The 23,822-nt window shown below is 31.7% G+C and overlaps 1 protein-coding gene across 3 annotated transcripts in view; it reads left to right on the forward strand.

Annotated features, from left to right (window-relative positions):
- Window positions 1-23,822, forward strand: part of LOC118202692 (uncharacterized) — a 376,501-nt gene that overhangs the window by 256,314 nt on the left and 96,365 nt on the right. For all 3 annotated transcript variants that reach the window (XM_085813163.1, XM_085813164.1, XM_085813165.1), the window contains 3 exons: window positions 94-294; window positions 4,930-5,031; window positions 17,747-17,897. In XM_085813163.1, the coding sequence (XP_085669289.1) occupies window positions 94-294; window positions 4,930-5,031; window positions 17,747-17,897 (454 nt within the window). The remainder of the gene's footprint in view (window positions 1-93; window positions 295-4,929; window positions 5,032-17,746; window positions 17,898-23,822) is intronic.

Here is a 23,822-nt window from a genome sequence, read left to right on the forward strand (position 1 = left end):
TGGTTAAACGTTTCATTCAGTAGATAATAAAAGAATAATAAAAACATAATAAATGTTTTTGCCATTAATTTCGCTGATCTTTCATGTATTCAGGCTCGGATTCGAGGTGTACATGATGCTGTTGTCCGAGGAAATTTAGGAGAAGTAGAATCAGTGTTGACGCGAAAGAGGTTCGCCCTGAGCAGAGATCACCTTGGTGCTAGCCCGTTGCATCTGGCTGTGCTTCACGGGCACACAGACATCGTCAAATATATCATTGACAATTTTCCGGAAGCCTTAGACGGACCAGATAACGTAAGTTAAAACTTATTTCACTTCTTTATAACTTGTTAATACAATAAATAGTTCTGTTTAGTATAGTATATATACTGTTTGTAACAAATTATTTAAGCATTTTAAAATATTAATTATTCACTTGAAAACGAATGCAAGTGAAACAATGTTCAAGAACGCCAGTGACCAATCATCCCACTTACTCTAAGCAGAACAGAAAAAAAACTCATCAAGAACATAATACAATTAAGTTCTCATTCGTCTATAGATATAACAGCCGATGGATCTGTAATGGACTGAATATAGTCACTGGATTGGTCATGGCAAATCACATTAGGGCTGTCTGTTTACGGGGAGGAGTGTCTTCGACGAGAACTTTTCTAAGAGAAATTGTTTTGTGTTTATTTTATACATGGGACAATAGAAACTCCCTAAGAATCAGCCGGGACTTAAGCGCTGTTGAACTATAATGCTAACAATGATATCCTCTCGAACTTTGCTGGACTTATGTGATCACCGAACACTACCTGTGCATCCCAAACATAGAACTAATCAGCTGGGTGCAATGAATATTTGCTTCGATCCTCGCAAGTTTTGCGATTAGCCGCCATGATCGATATAGTGATTAGCGATGCTGACTACCACACGGATAGGGTCGGGTTCGAATCCCGGAGAAAGCATTTATGTTTGTAAGTGCATAATGTCTATGCGGCATGGGGTATTTAAAATATTGGCGAGCAGAAAGTTCTCTCGAGTAATCTGTTGTTGGGGAAAAAAGATGGGAAAGCCTTGGACTGTCCTATGGCGTATTCTCCATCAAAACCGAGTTAGAGTTGCACAACTGGTGCAGCAAGACTGACAATATCTGAGTGATAGTTTTGTTTCTCTTTTCCTAACTTAATTTTAGAAGAATTTAATTAAATTATGTTAATATGAAAATTAAGATAGCTTATAATTTGATATATTTTTATTACACATACAAAGAGGATAAAGTTCTTATTTATTAGATCGTATTTCAAGTATCGCGCTTAAAATAAAGGAAAATTTGTGTACATTTTCGCTAACACTTCAAAAATCCGATCTTCCTTACTTCATATAAAGGGTAAATTTGTGTGCGTTTTCAGAGTAAAATCAAATACAAGGTCATCTGATAGCAGAATTAAAAGTAAGATTCTACAATTTTCTTCAAAAATGAAAACTAATTTTGTGTTAAAGTAATTGTCTAAAAATACAGCTATTCTTTGCAATTTTTTTTTTTTTTTTTTTTTTTTTTTTTTTTTTTTTTTTTTCCGTTCCTTCAAAACGATCGAATGTGAAAACTTATTATGTCAGCTGTGTGGAGAAATGCTCTGATCTTTAGATAAAGATAAAGTCAGATTCTCCCTTTAGTTAAAGCAAAATTTTAAGCAATCTTACAACCACATTGTATAATGTCTAATATGAAAAGCAACCTTCTTACGTTCATTCACTCATAAATTCATGCATTCAACATAATATAGTATTTCCTATTTTAATATTTGCCTAAAAGCTATTTAAATCAATAGTAAAGGGCATATTTCGTCAGTGTTTGGTAAATATAACAAGACCTAATTTCAGTGACATTAATAGAAATGTATAATAAAACAATAAAGAGTAGTGTATTTATGTCGGTTTCCTTAATGCTTAATCTTATCTATGTCTTCAAAATACGAAATCTTTTCTCTGAATATCTTCCTTAAACTTTATATAACATTTATTGTATTTATTCAGTGTCTTGATTTTTACAAAATCAATATATATTTATAATTTGATTATATGGTTTTTATTTATTATATTTAGTAAAGTTGGTTGTTCACCATTTCACGTTTGTAAAAAAAGGGGGGGGAAGAGGAGAGAGAAAAATAAAATAACAATAAAAAAATTACACGTGTGTTTTACGAATTGCAAACAAATGAACGAACTCTAGCTCATATTGTTTACTTAATAAAAACTTTTAATTTCTTTTTTCTTTTCTATTTAAACATCAAAAAAGGTTAAGAAAAAAAATTAATGCATGAGAATTTATCAATTAATTTCTATAAACGTTTAAAGCATCTACTGAGTTCTCAAACATTCAAATCTTTTGAGTTCGTCAGTATTTAAGTAGATTAGTTGATTTAATTAACTTAAAGCACGCGAACAAGTTAAAGTCATGTCTTCGCAATGGTCGTTTCAACTCTTTGCGGAACGGTGTGCCCGAAAAAGTTTCCTTCTATACAAACAGAAAATTTGAATGAAAAAGGATTTAGAGGATACTATAGGTTACTCTGAACTTTCTTTATTTATAGTAGATGGCAGCTCAACACAACCAGTATTTTAGCCATGTTTAGTTTTTTAAGACCCTCATTTTTCAAAGAAATCTTCCAATTTTTTTAGAATATAAAAGGAATTGTTTGAAAAGAAATTTCTATGTTATTTTTTGGCTGTATGCTAATCTCCTTATTCTATATTATTTTTAATTTTTTACCTTGAAATCTTGCCTAAAATTGAACGGCGAACCCGAGCTGTGCTCAGATCGGGCACACCAAGACTCTAGGACAACTGAGAGACTGTAATCTTTGTTTTTCCGCATCTCATCGGTCAGTTTATTGACAACGGTCCACATCTGTGTTCTTTCTCTCTCTCTGTTGGGGGTGATCTCTCTCTCTCTCTCTCTCTGCTGTTCTCTTGTTGGGAGTGATTTTCTAAAGGTCAAGGGTAATTTTATAGTTAGTTGTTTGGTTTTTCAATAGAGCAGTTCTCTTTCGCTTTCGTTCAAAGTTTTGCTAGCGCTACGTTTAATAGTTTTGAGTTGTAGACGTTCATTTAATTTTATTTTACAGTTTCTAATTGTAGAAATAATATTAGTTTATTTTTTTGGATTTTTAATTAGAATAGAAAAACAAAATTGAGCTCGCCTATATAGCATGTGATAGTTTCATTGGCTGTATCAAGTCACCAGAAATTTTGCTTTTCCGTCGCATTTACGGTCGGCGCAGACGCAAGCAACATGTTTCTGTAGCGTCGGTTGCGTATTTCCTTGTGCTGACTGACTGATTAGGCGTCCCAGACGTCGTTAAAAAGTTGTTCGGAAATGTATTGCCTAGTACAGACGAAGCTTAACACATGGAGAAAACGAGAAACTTGAATGCTGTCAGCCCGTTTGCCTGGATTTGAACCGGAGCCGACGATGTTTAAGAATCCGTGAAATTGCTTATAAAGCAAAAAAAGAAACATTCGGAGAAAAAAAGGAATTAAGAAAAAACCATTTTGGGGGGGGGGGAATCCCTATAATGTAATATGTAGAAATTATTCAAGTACTTTTATCAGGTTCAGTGTTTCTCCTTACTTGCTTGGGGAACATTCAAGAACCTGACTCGGAACAGGGAGCTTACTAAAGCTATGTTCAATAAATGTGGGAAGTAGACAAGATACACAGGAAGGGTATACGAAACCCTTTATTTTTCACTCTTTACAATAATTTCCGGACTTCGGAATACAGAGACCAACCACTTGTGGTCTGAACGTAAGAATATAAAAATATTAACTAAACTCTAACTTAACTTTGGAATAATAAACAAGGGCCTACGTGGAAGATTGGCCGTATATTAACAGGAAGCCGTATGTAGTACAGAGAACTGTTAACACTACAATACGTTTAAAATTATTAAGAGGATTAAACCTCTGGCCTGGAAGGCAACCAGCAACCGAGTAAAACTGCTAAGGTAAGCGGCCTGCTTCGACTAACTCCTTCCTCTCTCTTGCTTGGCAAAAAGCCACAACTTAAGTACTTGGCGTTCGGCAGACAAATTTTGCATAAATAAGTTAAAGCTTTTAATTCTGGCCGGAAGTAGAAAATAAGAAGTGATAGTAAAGATTTAAAATAAAATAAACGTTAGTAAAACTTAAGATCCTTACACTTTATCAAAAATAAATTTATGTTACGTGAGAAAGAACACCTTTAAACATTTCTAAAATAATATTATTGAGAAATAACTCTATTTAAATAACGGGCATATTTTTTTTTTCTTTTTTATCTATTCAAAACATTACTTACATAAACTTCTGATTTACGATTTTAATTCGTCCTTTTCATACTACACTAGTAACGAAAAATTATATTTTCAATATTATTTTCTAGATGAGGGCAAGACAAGTTGGCTAATACTCAGAAATACTCATTTTATTGATTCCTGGCGTTTTACAGTTTATTTTTCCAGTTTATATGCTTTTATTAGATTTTATTATCTGTTGTACAATTAGCTGTTGATTTTAAGAAACTCCAGTTCAATAACTTAACTTTTATATGAGGGTAGGAAAATATTTAAGGTACTTTGGTAGGGAAAATATTTAAGGTTTCAATGGTATTCCCATTTATAAACTCTGGGTTTTATGATTTTTTCCCTGTTTTCACAAAACACCGCTAAAATTTCTACCTTATTCTTTTCCTGCAAAACGCAAAAGAAGAGTTTTGTTTTTCGTTTGATAATTATCTAAAATTTTGCATAAAGAGCTGATATATCTGTACATCTGAAAGAAATAATAATGTTCTTTTTAGCTTTCTAAAATTTTTAGCTTAGGCCTTAGTGATAACTTTTCGATCTTCAGTTTGTTAACACGTTTACTGAAAGCTTCAGCTATATCTGCCTTTATTTTCAGGAGGGAAGAACACCATTGCACTATGCAGCTGTTATGAGGGATGGTGGCAGCTATTACCGCATCTTACTCATGGCCGGGGCAGATGAAGCTGTTAAAGACAAGGTAAGCACTTTTTTAACTTGAAAGTTACTTTGGTGAAATTCTTAGCTTAATTGTTTATTAATATTAAGAGTCTGTTAAGTTTTTCTTTTAGTCTGTTGAGGTTTTCGCTTTCAGTACCGTGTTTCGATCAGTTTCGCTTTCCTTATTATATAATCCAAAATCAATATTTTGAGGGTTTACTTTTCATATTTTTTATTATGTTATTAAGAAGCTGGCTGCAGTTTTTTATATCATCTGAAGAAACTATTGCTGAGAACTAATTAAAATTTCTTATGATTGTCAAACAGGGGTACCAAATCCACATAAATGTTCCTCAGAATATGAGTAAAACAGTTCTTCCTTACAACGCATTTGGGAAGTAAAATGTCCACTTAGTTTCACAGAAATAATTTAAATAAATGGATAAGCTTCTATCTTAAGCACTCAGTTATTCAGTGCTGACTATATCTCCGATGCATTTCTTCAGAAAATGGATCTGCTGTACTTAATACTCAGGAAGGAAAGCTGGATGATTATCTTTGGAACGATTGGATTGAAGAAGGGTGAATTACGTAATTGTTACTGCAAAGAACTTAAAATTTGAACGGTTAATTTTGCTTTTATTGTTTGGCAACGACTTGGTTTTTATTTATTCTTTTTCTCCGCTTCATGGAGTTTTGACGTAACTGATAGATGTATTCTTTGCATAATAAATATCTCATTGTAATGCAAACATTCTTATTTGTCATGTAAGATTCATACAGTAAACTTCCCTTTCAATATTATGGCTAAACGTGATATTACAATTTAATTAAATTAGAAAGAGCGCATTTTCGATATTTTTATATGTTACGGTGAAACACCGAAATCTGGAGAATGTCGACTTTCACCGGTGAATGTCAACATTCACATAGTCTCTTGGTGTATGTCCGAAATATTTTCCAAATACTCTTATTTCTGACTTACACCGGTCAATGTCGACATTGAACATATAACAATATTATATTTTCTTCTCCGTAATTCAGTCGCGAATAAACGCACTTGAGACTTGAAATAAGAACTTAAGAACATGAGAACCTAAAACACACAATACATTCAAAATGAGAAAGGAAAATAATAGAAGTTAAAAACTTACTTAATTATACAGTATGTTCTAAATGAGAAAATAAAATAACAGTAATAAAAAACTTACTAAATTATGTGATTCAAATCTTATTTATTGCAACAGCTTAAACTATTATGGCACTTTGACCTCTTTTTTCGACTTTCACCAGAGCATATCTGTGATTGTCGACATACACCGGTGAGAGTCCGAATATACAAGAATGTAGTGAAATATTCGGTCTTTCACCGACGTATTTGGTGAATGTTGATATTCTCCGGTGAAAGTCGACATTCTCCAATTTCGGTCTTTCACGGTAACATATATAAAATACTCGAATCGAAGGTGACCAAGTTAGTAAACTGAGAAAATATAAATAGTTTATTTTCTTGGAGAAGGATATATATTAAATTCACTAAGATTTGAAGGTAAGCAAATTTATTATTTATCTATTTACAATGTATAATTTAAAATGAAAGAAGTTCTGGATAAAGGGAACGAGAGTGCTCTGCATTGGGTTCGATGATTACTAAATATTTAACTAAAATCAGAACAGCCTTGAATTAATCACCTGATAAGTTGGTAGATGAAAAACGTAGACTATTTACAAGAGTTTCAGAATCAATTAATAATTAATTTAAGCTCCATCAATCAATTAATCATGGAGAGCTTAAAGCTACTAAATTGTGAAATCGAAAGTAATATCCACGCTGATGAACCTGAATCCAATATGGAATCTTGAGAAGAACATAACGAGAAAATTAGCAAATGGAAAGAAAGAATAGTAGATACCAAAACTATCACTTAAATTATAACAAAATTGTAATATAAATTTTTCCGCCATTACGTTTTAGGGTTATTAGGATTTTATTTAACCAGTTACTTATAATTTCAACCTGTACTATCATTTCTGCTTTCCGTTTCCTCACCAGAATGCAAATCAGGTTAAGAGTTTTTAAACTGGAAGGTTTTGAATTGCAAGACAGAGCATATTTCTTCTTCTCGAGATCACGTTACTAGGATTCGCTAGCTCTGATAAGATTGTAATTTTTTGGTCCTGCATTATAGATGCTGACATTTAAATCGTTATGTCGGTGAAAGGTTTGAACCAATGTCGCGTTAAATCAATTTATAAAGTGTGTAGTATAATGATATACGTATATTAATGACACTTTTCTTACTCCAGTAAAATTAATATTTATTTTCATTTATTTATATCGAATCTCACAAACAGAAAATTGATGTTTATCCTTGGTTTTTCAAGGTAGCTTAAGGTTGGCTCTCCTCTTTAACTTAATCGAAAACTTGATGATGAAAGATGTGATAATAATAATTCGATGTGATCAAAGCGACAGTACACACTCCTTCCCAGTGACAGCGATAGTGGAAGATAATCTTAAACTCAGGAACTTCACATATCATCCAGTTCTGATAGTCTTGGTTTCATACTGAGTCTTTGAATTTTCTTCAGTAGCCTCAGGTGTTTCGCCAAGTACTGTTTCCTTGGAATGTGATTCTTGGAAAGGAATATTTGCTTCTTTTATTATAAAACATGGTTTTAGTGTGTCAATTGAAACTCTTTTAGCTTTTCCCTGGATTTTAATATCGAAATACTTATCCTTTCTTGCTCTAGCTGGATACGGTCCAAGATAGACAGACTCTAATGACGATTTGTTGATGATGTTATACAAGAATACATGAGAACAGTTGAATAGTTGTTTAGAAACAAAGACTGTTCTATTTCCATGGGTTATGGTACGTCATAACTTCATATCTCTTATTATTTTCTGAAGATTTTGAGAAAATTCTGACTGTTCGACCTCAGGTGTTGTTGAAACAAATTCTACTGGTAATGCTAGAGCGGATCCGTGTACAGGCTCTGCGGATGAGCAACATAAATATACTTTGACGGTAGATCTTATGTCTAAACGAATGAAAGGAATGCTTCCAGCCAAGATTTTGATTCCAACAGGTGACATTTTAGGCTTGCTTTTAAAGTTCTCTGTGGTATTTTGATCAATCCGTTTGCCTGCGTATGATACTCAGTTATAGTTATTTGTATGAAAACCAAGATATTTTCCCAAGGCTGGAAAACGTTGCCTCTCAAACTGTCGACCTAGGAATCTGTGTGGAGTACTTTAAATTCTTCCAAAGCTAACTCTGTATGTCTATGAACTTTATACCTTGGGCATGATAAACATGCTCTAGCCCATAGTTGGCAGTTTTTACACATGTTGGACCATGTTAAACGTTTTATTATCAATATTATTGTGAATCTTGTTCCTGGATGAGTTATGAATTGATGAAAATATTTTCTGTCGAAATTCTGCAGGTATGTATAAACAATTATAATTTGTAAGAGTCTCGCAGTAGATTTTCCTTTCGCTGTCCGACATAGGGATTCGTAATATTTTTAAGTTTGGGTTGCTTCTCAGTATCTCCAAATTTTCATCTTCTTGAGAGTTTGGTATCTAATTTGTCATCAATGGTATTTCATCCCCTTGGATGAACTGGATATTAGTTGAGAAGTGGCCAGTTTATGATAGTTGTCTAGCTTGTCGTGGCGAAGCTTTTCGAAACCTTCTTGGAAAGTAAATGTTATTGTTTTGTGATTAGTGTATATCGTGAAAGACTAGTACTAAGACGTATTTGAAATGCTCTACAGCTATATAGATGGCTAATAGTTATCTGTCATAAACACTATATTTTCGTTGTGTTGGTTGGGCATCACTCGATAATCATATTTTGGCCTTTTCGGATAGGTGAGTTAAATTGGTGGCATGACAAAGTGCATCTTTTGAAGCTCGGAAGGCGTTTGTTTCTTCAGTCCAGGTTATTTCTTTTCTGAAGTTTCTTTTGTACCACTGAACAATGTTGTTGAAGGTTGTTGCAGTTTCACACAATTTTCATATGAATCTGTGATAAAAATTTGCCATATCTAAAATCGTCTAGAACTAGTGAATGACTTTGTTTCCGGGAAATTGTTGATTGCATCAACTTTCGTTGAAAGAGGTTTATGTCCTTTACCTGGCTCTTCAAAGCCGAAGGGTGTGAGAATTGTTGTTTTTTGTACATCTTCCTCGCGCACAGGAATTTGTTGGTATGCTCAAATGAGTTCTATGGATAAGAGAAAACTAAATTCGACTTATTATATCATCGATTATCACATCGATTTATTATATCATCATGAATGATATAATAAATCGATGTGACTGAAGCAGCACTACAGTAGTCTTTGCTACTAGACTTAGTTCAACTTTTGAAATTGATTGTTACTTTAAATTACCTCGCTATAAGTGGTGGTTGAGCTGGTTAAGCACGAGTCGCAGATTTATGTTAAAGTTATAATTTAATAAAAAGGTTGTTTTTAAATTTTTTCAAGACTCTGTAGCTCTTTTCAGACACAGCAATTAGTGTTTGTTACTAGTTTATGCTACCACAGAAAATCAAACTGAAGGATTTTCAATTATAAGCTTCGAATGCTGTTAAATTCCTTGAACTAAATATTAATGAATTTTCTACTTTATGATTAAAATTCTGGAATCAGTATGAAAATGCAATTCAGAAAAATAAAAGTGTTGTTGAAAAATCTGTGTCTTTGAAATCTCTATTATGTAAAACTGCATTAAATGCTGTTAGTAGATTTTGACCAACTGGTGAAACCTATAAAACATCCAATGAGTTTATTAGGTATTTCTCGCGCCTTCTTAGCTTGGCTTAGCTCTTAGCTTCTTAGCGTGCCTTCGTGGTGTAGTGGTCAGCACGCTCGGCGCGTATTCAAGAGGTCCGTGGTTCGAGTCCGGGCGAATGCATTGCTCGTTTTTCATATCTTTCGGCTTTAAAATAACCTAATGTCTCTATAGTAGCGCCGGAACTAAAAATGATGGTGGGTAATGATTCTCCACCACCAGGATTGGGTCCTCTAATCCTCAGCTGCCCTTTCAAAGGGGGAGTATATAAGGTATTTCTCTCTCCTTCTTAGCATGCCTTCGTAGTGTGTGGTCAGCACGCTCTACGCATATTCGAGAGGTCCGTGTATTGTTATAAGTTATTGCAAAGGTATTTATTAAAAAGGAAAGAAGCTTTTTTTTTTCTTTTTTACCATTGGACATATCTCCAAAACACGCGATGCTCAAATCAAATATTCCTTGTGTTGCAATCGTCATCATAATATAACGTGTACAAAATTGAAAATATCCGAGAACTGCAATGAAGATAAAGCTTCAAAATAAGATGGAAAAAGTGAAACAGAAATTTTGGTGTCACTTGAAAATGAAACGATGTTACAAACTTTGATATTACAAATTCAGTGCAATGGAAAATTTAAATTTTCTAAAGTATTGCTAGATTCTAGATATAAAAGAAAAGATTAAATAAAATAAATTATATAAAAAAGGAATGCAATAAATTAGCATGGTTTAGAAAAAATACGGGAAGAAAAACTAAGGCATCATCTTTTCGGAAAGGTTATGAGATATTTCTCTCTCCTTTCCGCATGCCTTCAGGGTGTAACTGCGAAGGACTCTCAGCGGGTATTTGGGAGGTCCGGTACTCGAATCTCCGAGAGGATATTACGGATTTCTTCAGTTTCCTGATTTCGAAAAATTCTAATGATTCTACAGTGGCGTCCGAACTAAAAGGTTTGTGGACGATAATTCCTTACCATCACGATTTGGCGACTGGACCCCTTCATACCAAGTCACCCTTTAAAAGGGGGGAGTATATAAAATATTTTCTCCCTCTTTTCCGTATGCTTTTGTGATGTAACAGGTAAGCACACTCAATATGTTTTTCTGGAGGTTTGGAGTTTGAATCCCGGCGAGGGTACTGGGAATTTCTTCAATTTCCTAACTTCGAAAAATTCTAATGACTCTACAAGGTAAAGATAGACAAAAGGTTCATTGTATTTAAATTATATTAAAATTTGAATGTATTGTACAAGATCAAGAAAAAATATGTAACTCTGGTTTCTCGACTAGAAGCTTTAGATTTGCCATTTCTTTAAATGCAAGAATCTAAACTTAACTGATGTAGAATATGATGTTCCCTAAAGAACAATATTATTAGGTGCCGATATATATGGAAGATTATTGACTGGTCATCATAAGTTTGTAAAATTGTTTGTCAGCTTTACAAACTATGTTAGGTTGGGCTGTGCTGGGACAACGCAAAAGAGTTCATAACTTCATAATAAACACAGTCACGTGCTTGAATGCTATTGATAGAACAGTGTAAGATTCTCACTAGAGTATTTCTTAGTTACTGTAGAAAGTGACGAATCTTAAGAACTAATTAGCGAATAATCGCTTAAGTTCGTGTAACAAGAAACAAGATGGAAGGGTAACCTTTATTATTCCAATAAGATTTAACAAAACTCCGTCTTGGAGTGTACAATAAAAGCCGACACTTGGGCTTGAACTTAAGAGACTAAGAAATAAACTAAAACTAAGATTTAACTAAAAAGATATAGCCGAAGCTATCAAGATTCTAATCGAGTTAGCCCCTTAACTCTATTTGACTACAAAGCTTATCAAGGGCCTGAGTACGGCCGAGCGTAATAACAGCTTTGAGAGAGAGTAGCCAAAAGGCAGACGCTCGCAAATCAGAAACTCTGATTCTCTCTAACTCTGCAAGTAGACTTCGCGGTTTGACTACCGTTCCTCCTCATTAAGTATTCAGAATGATTCCAAAACTACGTTCTGGCCGGAAGTAATAAGTTGAAGTTCAGAATTTGGCAGGTAAAATTTAACCGTTAATAAAATTAACATAATCCTTACAACAGATTTATGGAAATTGGGGACTATATGAATATATAAATATGAATACAATGGACAGGAATACAATCAAGAAATATATGAATACAATGAAGATGAAATACTAAAATTCTTTAAGAAAACTGTGAAGATTAGTGCAGAAGAAAGATATGAATTTCCGTTACCCTCAAATAATGAGTCAGAAGAAGAGAAAAAAGACTTACAGTGTGCGGTTAAAGGCAAACAATAAGTATGAAGAATGCAATAAGATTTTCCAACAATAATTCAATCTGAACGTTATAGAAAAACTTCCTCAGAATGAAGAAATTAAACATGTTGTATTCAAAGATACTAGTGTGACAACAAAAATCAGGCCTATTTTCGATGTTTTAGCAGAACATGAGAAGAGAAACTTTCCCAACAGCTTTCTAGAAATGTGACCAAATTTGATTTTGAAGGTATCCCAGATTTGGATGAAATTTAAAAAATCTGCCATTAGAAGTATGTCTGATTTAAAGAAGGCTTTTCTACAAATTAAATTATCCGAAGACCAAGATTATTTTAGATCTCTATGATAAAAGAATGTTCAGCTTATCAGCATGAGACACTTCTGTATGGTATTTGTGTAGTGTCCTACTAGAAACGACCATAAAACATCTATCAGATAATTCTCCTGACGCGCTGAAGGATCCCGCGGAAAAACATTTTATGTAAATTATTTTGTCACTAGTGTAGAAAATAAAATGGAAACTGGAAAATGCAAAACTTATTTTTGGAGTGACTCAACTGTTAAATTAACTTGGAGGAACTCAAAACTCAATACTTTTGTTTGTTAATAGATGCAAAGAAATACGCCAGTATAATAGCCCTGTTAATTCTCATCATTTATTGAAGACTTTGAATCCTGCTGATCTGCCGTTTTGTGGATGAAATCTCTCAGCTGCTTTCTTCAGTAATGGTAGGTGATTCTCAGTGGCTCTAGAAAGATTCCACAGAATGGCCTAAAGACGACTATGAAATCTCTGAAAAAGTAACAAAAATCAACAGAAAAGAAAGACTGTCGTTACAATTACAAATTTTATTCATCGTGATAAAGCATTTACTTCTAGATTGCTGCATTTTTAAAGACACAACAAGGGCATGGTGATGACTGGTTGGATAAATCAAGAAAATCAACTCACGTATAAAAAAAGTCTTAAAAGCTGAAAATGCATTATGATATCTTCATGCGGGCTTGCAGATTATGCTTGCAAAACGAAAGTGAAACTACTAACTGTGTAGTATACAAAAAACAAAGCTAAATGATCTAAAGTTCCATTTGTGCCTCTGCTTAAAGATCATATTGATCATATATAAGCATTTGAAGTTTCTGTGGTGAATTATGCAGGTCTGCTGTACCTTAATTCTGGAGAAAAGCATGGATAATGTTGTATATTTGCAATGTTTATCGTAAAGTGCATTTAAAAGCACTGCAATCCTTGTCGATCGTTGCTTTCGTACAAACCTTTAGAAAATTTGTCTCCAGAAAAGGAAGAGTGTTCTGTATTCTGACCATGGGACAACTTTCATAGGCACAAATAATACTCTAATATCGTTAGAATGGAATGGAATTACAACTTTTTCTAACATCAAGCGAATAACAAAAAATTTTATTTTCTCTTCTGTCATGTAGTGGAGCGGCTGGTGAGAACGAATGATAAAGAATTATTGAGACGAATCTTTGATAAGGATACTCAATTATTGAGACGAATCTTTGGTAAAACTTTCAGTAACTAAGGAGAGTTGTACATTGTGCTTTACGATTGGGAAGCCGTTATTAAATCCAGACCTTTAGGTTATGTATCTAATTATAAATGATCTGATTCAATTGTCACCAACAATGTTTCTGAAAGGTGTTCTAGCAGAGAAGTTTTAGATTTCGATGCCATTCATAGGTGTCCTTTTATAGGACGATTTAGGTATTTGCAAAGATTACAAGAAGATTTGAGACAAAAAATTCAGGAATAAATATTCAATATTATTTGTCCACCATTGCTAGAGAAAGTGTAGTGATTTTCAAGTAGGTAATATAGCTGTTATATTAAGAGAAATAATTTATTAAATAAATTTTTAACTTTAAGCTAAACTTACTTTCTCTAACTTTTTCTCTACCACTGGTACCGGACAAAAATAAAGAATAAGAAGCTTAAGAAGCTGAAACTCTTATACTGTGAGGAAGAACAGGATCATTGATCTAAATTTACATGAAATCAATAATGGCATATACTTTAAAAGTAAATTAATTCGAGTTCAAATACTAATTCAAAGTTATTAAATCTACAATCTGAAAATCAACAGTAATAAGGCTTCGTTGGTTCCTTTGCATTAAAATGAAAACATGTATTTCAATAAAATTTTAAATTTGAATTTCATTACTCAAATTCTATAACTATGCTCTCTCTCATTAGAATCTACAGCATCAAGATCCCTAAATCGACCTTCCTCAAAACCAAAAGTTACCAAAACAAAATACATATTTCAAGTTAGAAACTTTAGGCTGGCCATTGGTTTTACTCTAAATACCATTATTTTTACGATATCCATTGATTAGCTCAGCATTATGTTAACATTCATTAATTTTACAAAAGCGTCTTTGAAAAGCTTTGCATAGACCTTTAATACTTCTTCTCTTCATCTTAGAGCAGCCAAAGAACCTCATGAAAATACCAGTCCATCATAATGCTTTTCGATGACCCATCATTGACGAGTGCGTCAGCTCACCAATCCTGTGTCTAAGCCTGGCGTTGTCTGCATTTCAGGAAAAAGACGTGAAGACGGTGTAAAAAATTTACTTACTATAGGATGATCTTCCTCGTTGAGAGTTCTGTCAAAGCACGTGCCTCGATCTTGTATTCTTGAAGCAGAGCAAATTTGATACAAAAAATTATCTGTTGTCTGTTCTACATTCCAAAAGCCTGTCAGTGTCAAATAATATAATTTGTATCGTGCTCTGGTTCTTAATTTTCCTTATACTGATTTTCTGCCAATTGCTCTATTTACTTAATGTATCAAATGTGGAAACATTCAACCATCTAGTTACTTTAGCTTGAGACTGCTGTTATTCCAATTTTCCAACTGCTCTTATATTTAAAGTGTAATTTAAATGGTGGTGAGGGAAACATTAGTTCATTATCATTATATTCATTATTATTATTAGTTCATTATTACAAAGTTTAACCTTTCGTTCACAATTCTGTGGCGGGTAAATATTTATATTGTAAAGAAACATTTAGTTTTAAACTAATAAATTTTTGTTCAGTTATTTATCTTTTCTATCTTCCCTCATTTCCGTTTCCTCCCAAAATGATATTTCAGTTTCTCTTGTTACACAAATTAGTGTAGAAAGATACTATTTAAGTTGCTGTCTGAATTACTTCAGACAGAGCGAGCGTGTTCTGCCGTTTGGCCACATTGTTTCCCTGATTTAAGCTTTCTGTAAACGCTTTTCGCACATTTTTTAGATTTTGCTTTGGTATTAAAAAAAACTCTTTTGAATTTGTTTAACTGCTGTATTTTTTAAAGTATAAATTATCGTCTGTTAATTAATAGTTTTGTTTGCATGCAAAATTTCGCTTTTAAAGAAGGAGTAGATGGAAGGCTATGTTTGTGTTCTTTCCGAAGAAACTTATTCGTATCTAGTGATTAAAAAACGTTGTTAAAGCCATGGTTTTTCAGTATCTAAAGTTACGATAATTAATGTTGTCAACAAAAAATGATAAAAAAACATCAAATTTTAGCTTCAAGTGAAAACATTTTTCTAATACGTATCCAAGGGATAAACGGAATGTTTTGAATATTGCAAATTTAATGTTAAAAGAAAAGCGCCTATTCAAATGAAAATTGCAACATCATTAAAATGATGAGTGTCAAATGTAAACAAAGTGATTAATGTTAATTTGAATCTTTAAAAGACGAAAAAACATAATATGCATCTTTTTTCTCTACGATATATCGCAGTACACAAAATGCTCTTCAGAATTCTTTATGAGAAGCATTTATCCGGACAAAACTGATAAAATGCTGTCACAGTAGACGAATCTTGGGTGTACTTAAATGACTGCAATTTATGATTTCTGCTGGTTTTCCATATAATGCCAAGTTAAAAATAATAAAAAATAGATGAAGAAAAATGCTAAGGTCAACTCTACATATTATCAAAAACCCAATTTTCAAATATGAAATACATTCTCTTTTGCACACAGTGTGATCAATCAGTAGAACATCATCAAGACAAAGTAAGCAGTGACACGTCAAAATCTACTGTTAATTTCCTGGAAAAAGGGTAAAAGAAATGGGTATCAAGGTCATATCCTTCACTCATATCCGTACTAATTCTCCTGATCTATTACCAATGTATTTTTGCGCTTTTGACTTTTAAAAAGCGGGTTGTCCAAACTTTGACTTACAACATTCTTAGACTTTGGAAAGCTCTTTGACAGGAATTTGATAAAATAGTTCTTCCGATACTTCAAAAGGCTTTATTGTTTTGGAAATTATGGTGTTATAAAGATAGTGAAGAAAGGTTTATCAAACAGAACATTTAAAACATAAAAAGTTAGGTAAAATATTTCTGTTCTGTAATTACGATGACAATCGTCTAAAAAATGTGGGAACGGCCTCTATATTTTACTGCCGTACATATTAATTCCCGGTTTGTGTGCATCGGTGGTAGGGCTAAGATCCAACTCGCGTTAATGATCGCTGTGCAGCTTCGACTGATTATTCAACTTAGTTTTAATTATACATTTTTGTTTTGAATTTCAGCCAAACGTATTGGCTAAGTTTGTATGCACCAGGAGTGCCGTCTGTAAATTCCTTCTTGAGTTGAATAAAAGGGTCTTTTCACCCTTCTCAGGTTTTTGTCATTGATACAGATTGAACTTAAAGAATAGTGGTTTCACAATTCAAGTAAAGATCTAACCAGCAAAATGAAGTTAATTTAGCAATATTTTACAATATATCTCATTTACCTATGTAATATTTTAATTTCCATTTTTAGTAAACGTTTGAGGTACCTTTCCTTGATTTCGACAATATTTTGATAGACTATGAAAACTGAGAACTACATTCAGCTTAACCGAGATTTCTTTTCGAAAGATTTAAGTTCTGGAACATTGGAAAATTACTATCAGAAATCATCAGAATAAGTCAGACTCTCTACGTGAAATACAAAAAAAAGTATCAAATGTGTTGAATGGCAGCAGTGATGTCACAGTATTTAGGAACAATCATTATCTACAACAATACATAATCAATTATACATAACTTAGAATAAAAAATAATTGTTAAATCATCCGCTAAAAGTCAATTGCTATATCTTAAAAATAAATAATAAGTCTACAACCATGAATCTTCCCCGGTCTCCATTGATTGCCGAGGAAACGCAAGATAAATATTTTTTCGAAAGTTTTCTTTGTGTTTAAGTTTTACTTTTATTTGCAGTGCTGATTTAATTATATAACCAAACAAACTTATTTTCCTAATCCAATTGCTTAAAAATACGAGTAATACGGTTGCTAATATTATTTTTCTGTTAATTGTAATTCATGTTACTTATCTTTCTTGTGATTTTTTAAATGACTAACTTTTTAACTAATTTTTTAACTCGACTGGAATCTGTATTATCCAGATTAATCGGGAGTTTACTGCAATTAGATTTTTACTCATAATAAATTCTTTGAATTTAGTTGTGTACTGATTGAGAAAATATTGATTTTGTTTACGTTAATTTAATTTTGACACAATTGTACTTTATAAATTTTATTTTAGTAAATCTTCCGAAATATAATAATTTTGTTATTTTGTGATTGAATTAATTTTAATGACTTTATATCTGATTTAGGCAGGACATACGCCTGATTACTATTTAACACATCCGGGAGTTTTGACCATTCGAGATCTTCTAGAAGGCTATCGGATTAAGGATCCTCAAAACAGAAGGCCTTCCCAAGTCAACATATGGCAACGTCCTCCAACGGATGATGCTGATAAACGTGAGTGAGTACTTCTGGCCGCGATAGATGTGTCACAGACAATTCAAAACATTGACTCTGAAGCACCTTGCTTCTATGAAATGCATTCTTCCAGCATAATTTCAGCAAGAGACTTACGAAGTATAAGTTTTTCAATAAGAATAAAATGAAGGATAAGGGAGAAAAATCGTTTTGAAATTTGTGTGTCTGCTTTAGACTTTTGTAGTATTTATAAATTAAGGAATTGATAGCTTTTTCGGAAATTGTAAGCATTTTTAGTTTAAATTGTCATTCCTTAATTAAAGATTATCTTCAGGTTACAAATAAAATAGAAAAGACAATCGAAATGCAAAACTTTTTCAATAGATCTTTAAAACCATAATTTTCTTTCTGAAGTCAGAGATAAATTTTCTGCTAAAAGTAAATTCAAAATTTTGTGAAAGCTTTTTCACACGCTGAATACCTAACACACTATATTATTGAATTAGGGGTAGCTACTTAGTTACGTTTTGCCATATTAATATTCACTACACACCGTACAATCTTGCGAAATATTCCAAAAGCTGTGAGTCTTCTAAAACTTTCTACATTGCTTGATAATATCCAATAGGTTTTCAATAAGATTTAAATTTAGACCTTTTAACGTGGCTACTTCATTATTTCAAATGCAATAGTAATACTCCTCAGTACATGTAACTTCCAACCTTGATTTGTGAGATGAACAGTCACCTTGCTGAGAGATGCAATTTCTATTCAAATAGATGAGGGGCAAAAATGGTATAAGTGATCAAGCATGAGTTCTTCGTACGAGGAATGGATCTCTAATATACTTCAGCAGCGGTATTCAAACTTTTATGGCAGTGCTACCACATAAAATACAAATTACGCCAAGAAAAAAAAAACATTTCGCGACTCCAATCATAACGTCGGCCCTTAGTTATATACCATCAATTAGAGTTAGTATCCACTTTGAATTAGTATCCACTTTGAAACCCCACTATAAATTTTCGCAACTCCAAATGGGCTCGTGATCCATAGCTTGAATACCACTATACTATATTATACAAAATATCTTGCAAATAATAACTGAAGACACTTCAAGGTTATCATTAAACCACGATACGCATTTGTTGCTCCAATGAGCTTACAGGATCCCGAACTTCATAAGATTAATCCCATTTTCTCAATCTTCCAATAGGAAGATGAATTTTAAATCAGAATACATCACTCTACGCTACTTATTTTCAATTTCAGATTATTTAATTGTGATAGATGGTCCAGATGAGGTTTTGAAATCAGTGACTCCCGTAAACTCTGATCATAAACTGAATGAACATAGCATGGTATGGCCACTGACTCGTTTGGCTAATATTTCTTCAATAAATGCGTCAATCAGGCACATGTTATTTACCTTCTGCCAAAAGGCACTTATAAATAGTTTCCAATTTGATCCTTTAAGGCAAATTCTTGACAGAAGCAAAGGTAGCATCTGTATAACCATAGTTTGAACAGATGTGCTCTCATAGGGAAGTAACGCTGAAAATATTTCATATCCTTCCTAAGTTAGTGAGTGTTTCTCAACATCGGTCCCTGTTGTCTCCTATCCCTAATTCAACAGCACTTTTGGTGTATAAACAATCAGTGTATACGGTGGGCATGATTAACATTATAATTAAAATATTGAATAACACTTTTTCAACCTTAATTATTTTTTGTTGTTCTTAACATTAAATTCAATTTATGGAAATATGTTAACATTATGGTTTAAAATTAATACATGTCAAATGAAGGCCGCTGTTAGCCTCGATTTGGCGTTTTTATTCAGGAACTTTCCAATAACTCTTGTTAAGATTTCATGTCTTAATTCTTGAGTAGCTCCTCGAATATAGGCTTAAGATGTTGTATGATTCGTGGCTTGCTAGCATATTTTTGGAGCCTCAGAGAGAAAAATATGTGGCTCTTGCGATGGCCAATTAAAATTTAAAACTCAATAAATGATTCGGTTGTAAAAACGTTTCCTCAAAAAATCCATGATGCATCATTGAAAATATTGAATCAATTATGACAAACTGCTCAAGCAATGAGCGCATTTCCAACATTGAAGAATGCGTAATATGTTAGTTGCATAGAAGTAGAGTGTCGATTTCTAAAGCAAAATTGATTCAATTCTTGTTTTTCTTGGTCGTGAAACTTTCCCTCATAAAATTCCCAATTGTTGGCGATACAGTGCTGAATTGAAAATGAAAAACAAATAGAACTCAAAAGTTATTTATTTAAATCATAAAATTAATCATTTGCAGCCTATACTTATATTGTACTTAAATTTTTTTCACTTTGTTCACTTAAATGTTAGTTCAATCAAATTCTTTATTGTAATTGTTTTAAATAACTTAACTATTTAAGAATAAAAAGCATAAGTCAAATAGTATATAATAGCGAAAGTATTTTTTTTCTTTTTCTGATGCAAGATTTAAATAATATTCAATAATATTAACTATTGAAGTTTTGTCTTCCGTATTCTTCATGCTGCTATATATATATATATTCTACATAAATCATATGTGTTTCTGTCACCAATCCGAACATCAGCTAAGAAATAACTAAAAGCGAAAAATTTTAATTCAAAAGTTTGTAAAAATAAATATTATATTTTTACGATTATTTATCATGTAAAATAACAGTGGATGAATTCATTTCATTGGAATAATCTGTACAGTCATCATATTTCCTGTAATTTATTAAACTAATAATAAATGCTACATAAAATATTTTAAAGTTTAATTTATAAAATTTAGCTAGAAAATTGAAATCTAAAATATTAGAGTGACTATTTAACGACATATACCGTTAAAAAAATTTTTAAATATTACGTCCCTTTTTAATTCCCTATCTATGCCATTCGAGGAAGAGTTAATAAAATAAAAGGATATTAACTTTCATAAACTATCCCTAAAAATTGTATTAAGCTTTTAATTATTGTTTTCTTCTCCTTGTCGAAATGGTACTAAATATATAACATATATCAGTATTTAGTTAGCTAAAACTTAAGTTATTTAAAATTGAGAAGGATTTTTTATAGCTGTAAAGAAATTCTTATTCTTAAATCATAAGAACTTCTTATTCAGCAACATACCATGAATTCTGATCGCATTCGAAACACATTTCTACGTTTCCCAAGTGAAAATCGTTTCTAATAATTGTGGAAAATGAAATGCTGTTTTTAGGAGTACGGAGATTACTTAAATGCTCTAAATGCTGCTTGCTATCTAAAAATAATTTAAGTATTGCTTATGAAGATTTGCAGTTTCATAGTGCAATAACTGGAGTTTAGTTTACTGTTGAACATTTCTGTGTTCTTTAAAGGAATCTTGAAAATAACAAACTGTTAGAAATCTTAAAACTCAAAATGTAATTAATATATTTGAAAATAAATCCCTTATAATGCAGCGGGTTTGTACTGGAATGTTCGCTAATGAAATTCATCACTGAAATTTAACAACATCTTATAATGAGGATTGCTTATATTTTTGCTGATGTAGATAGAATATCAGGTGATTAGATTTTGCATTAAATAATAAATGATAAAAACATTAGCTTACATAAAAGAGAGAATTACAAAATTGTTTTAAATTTTGTTTGCAGTAATGATTCAAAACTAATTGAACGCATATTGTTACTTATTGCAAACAATTAATGTTTTTGCAAATTCAAACGCAAAGCGATTTGAACGGACAGAAAAGAGCTCTGAGAACTCTAAAATGTATAGACTTCTATAGAAGCTCGATAAAAGCTTTAAAAATTTCTCAGTTAAATAAAATATTTTTTTTGCCTTCTTAGTATCTCACTTCAGGTCAAGTAGTGAGATATGTATTCATCAAATTTAACTAGATTTTTTAACTATAAACTATTTTATCTAGTAACTATTTTAACTAGTTTTAACTTTTTTCTACTCTTGTTTATTATGCATTCTTAGCTTACATATTTTCATTATTACATATATCATTAGAAGTAAACTAATACACATGTATACTATTGTCAAATCATATAAACACAAACGCATACAAACACATTATATTCATAATATATTAATTATAAAACTGCACTTACATGATGCTATTCAAACGAGATCCAATTTATTATTTTGATTGGATAATGTTAGATCCAGTGATGAAATAAATTTAGCCATACGGTGATCCAAATAATGTTAATTTTTCATATCGAAAATTAGTTTTTGTTATGCTTAATTTTGTCTGGGTATCTTAATCTGTTAGTTTACTATTGTTTCGTTGCTATGTTAATGTATGGCTATTTATAGATGATAGTTATTTTAGACTTTGTTCTTTATGTATTGCGAAATTAATTTCACATTATCACAGAACATTTTATCAATTTCATTGCCCTTCTGTACTCGTGCATACATATGTATATGTATATCATTCACTAGAATTCACATTCTTTAGTAGATATATGTACGTACATACATAGAAGTATTATGTATGTACATGCATAGCATATCTCTATATATATATGTTATGTATGTGTGTATATATACTGAATTCAGTTGATGTGATTACTGCTGTTCCCGTGATGAAACACGTCTTCGTGCTTCTGGCGTTTTCAGCATTTAAGACCGTAACAGCGAACATAGACTTTTATTTATCTATGTGTGCTACATGTCCATTTTTCACTGGAAGAAATAATACGCTATTAAAGAACGCTGTTAATACGCTGTTAAAGAACAACAATAACTTTCCAAGCCGTTTAAATGTGTTCTTTTACAAAGAAATGTCTTCCTTTATATTAAGAATGTGTATATTCTTGTTCACAGGAAAGACCTTTCATCCCAATCTGTGCACTCAAAATAAGCTATTTGAACAAAGAAAGAACAAAATGTATCTTCTTTTGTGACTTGTTTTAATTTGAAAGTGGACTCTTGTTCTTCTAAATACGAAATACAGAGATCTATCTATCTTTTTTTTTTTAATTTTGTGTACTTTCAGAATTTTCTGAAATTAGCTGTTAACCTCGTAGCTATCTGAATTATGTTAAATATTTTCAGTAATAAAATGTTTTGTTTTAAAGTGTACATATTTAGAAAAATAAGACATTTATTTAGAAATTCATTCTTTAATCTCCTAAAGTAAATCTCATTAATACATGCATTAAAATACCGCTTCATTCCGTATTGAATTTTCAACCTAAAATTTATTTAAATAGTGAACTTTAAATACTTAATTTTTTAAAAAAAGTGTTCTCTAATTTGATTACCTTATTTTCTGTAAAATTAGTTTTTTTTATAATTTGAATTTCCCAGAATTGTACTAAAATATAACATTTTTATTGTAATTCAAAATATATTTCATAGTTTAAGCCAAAACTTGTCTCATTTACTCTGGGATTATTTTCGTATAAATCAGTTATAACGGACTGAATGTTTTGCAGCATTTAATACGATAAAACATAGAAAAGTCTAAAATAATTTTAGATAAATAATAATATTATTTTCATGAGCGTTATTTTCTCTTTTATGAAAGTTTTACTTACCTTTAAAGTATAATTATTTTAAACATTTTCTTTGAAAGGCCTTTTATGTATGCATGTATACTATGCATATAACTATGCATGCAGGAAACTCAGATGACTTCTATGAAAGGAATTCCATTCTAATAAGATTTGATAATGTTAAATTTTGAAAAAATGTTGCCAATTTATATTTTAAATTTAAATTTAAATTTGATAATATAGGTTTAAAATAATTTGAAAGCTGTAAAAAATAGATTTTAAGCGTACAAATTTTATAAGATATTTAATCAATATCTCACGGATTATGACTACTCTGGTAACGGAAAATGATAAGATAAACACTTATTACCTTTTTTTACAAAAATGCCTTTATATATATATATAAACAAGATATAAAGATATCCTTATAAAAGAAAGCAGACC

Source organism: Stegodyphus dumicola, chromosome 3 (assembly GCF_044657685.1).
Source record: "Stegodyphus dumicola isolate Sdum_Otavi_A_Nest chromosome 3, ASM4465768v1".
Lineage (NCBI taxonomy): Eukaryota > Metazoa > Arthropoda > Arachnida > Araneae > Eresidae > Stegodyphus > Stegodyphus dumicola.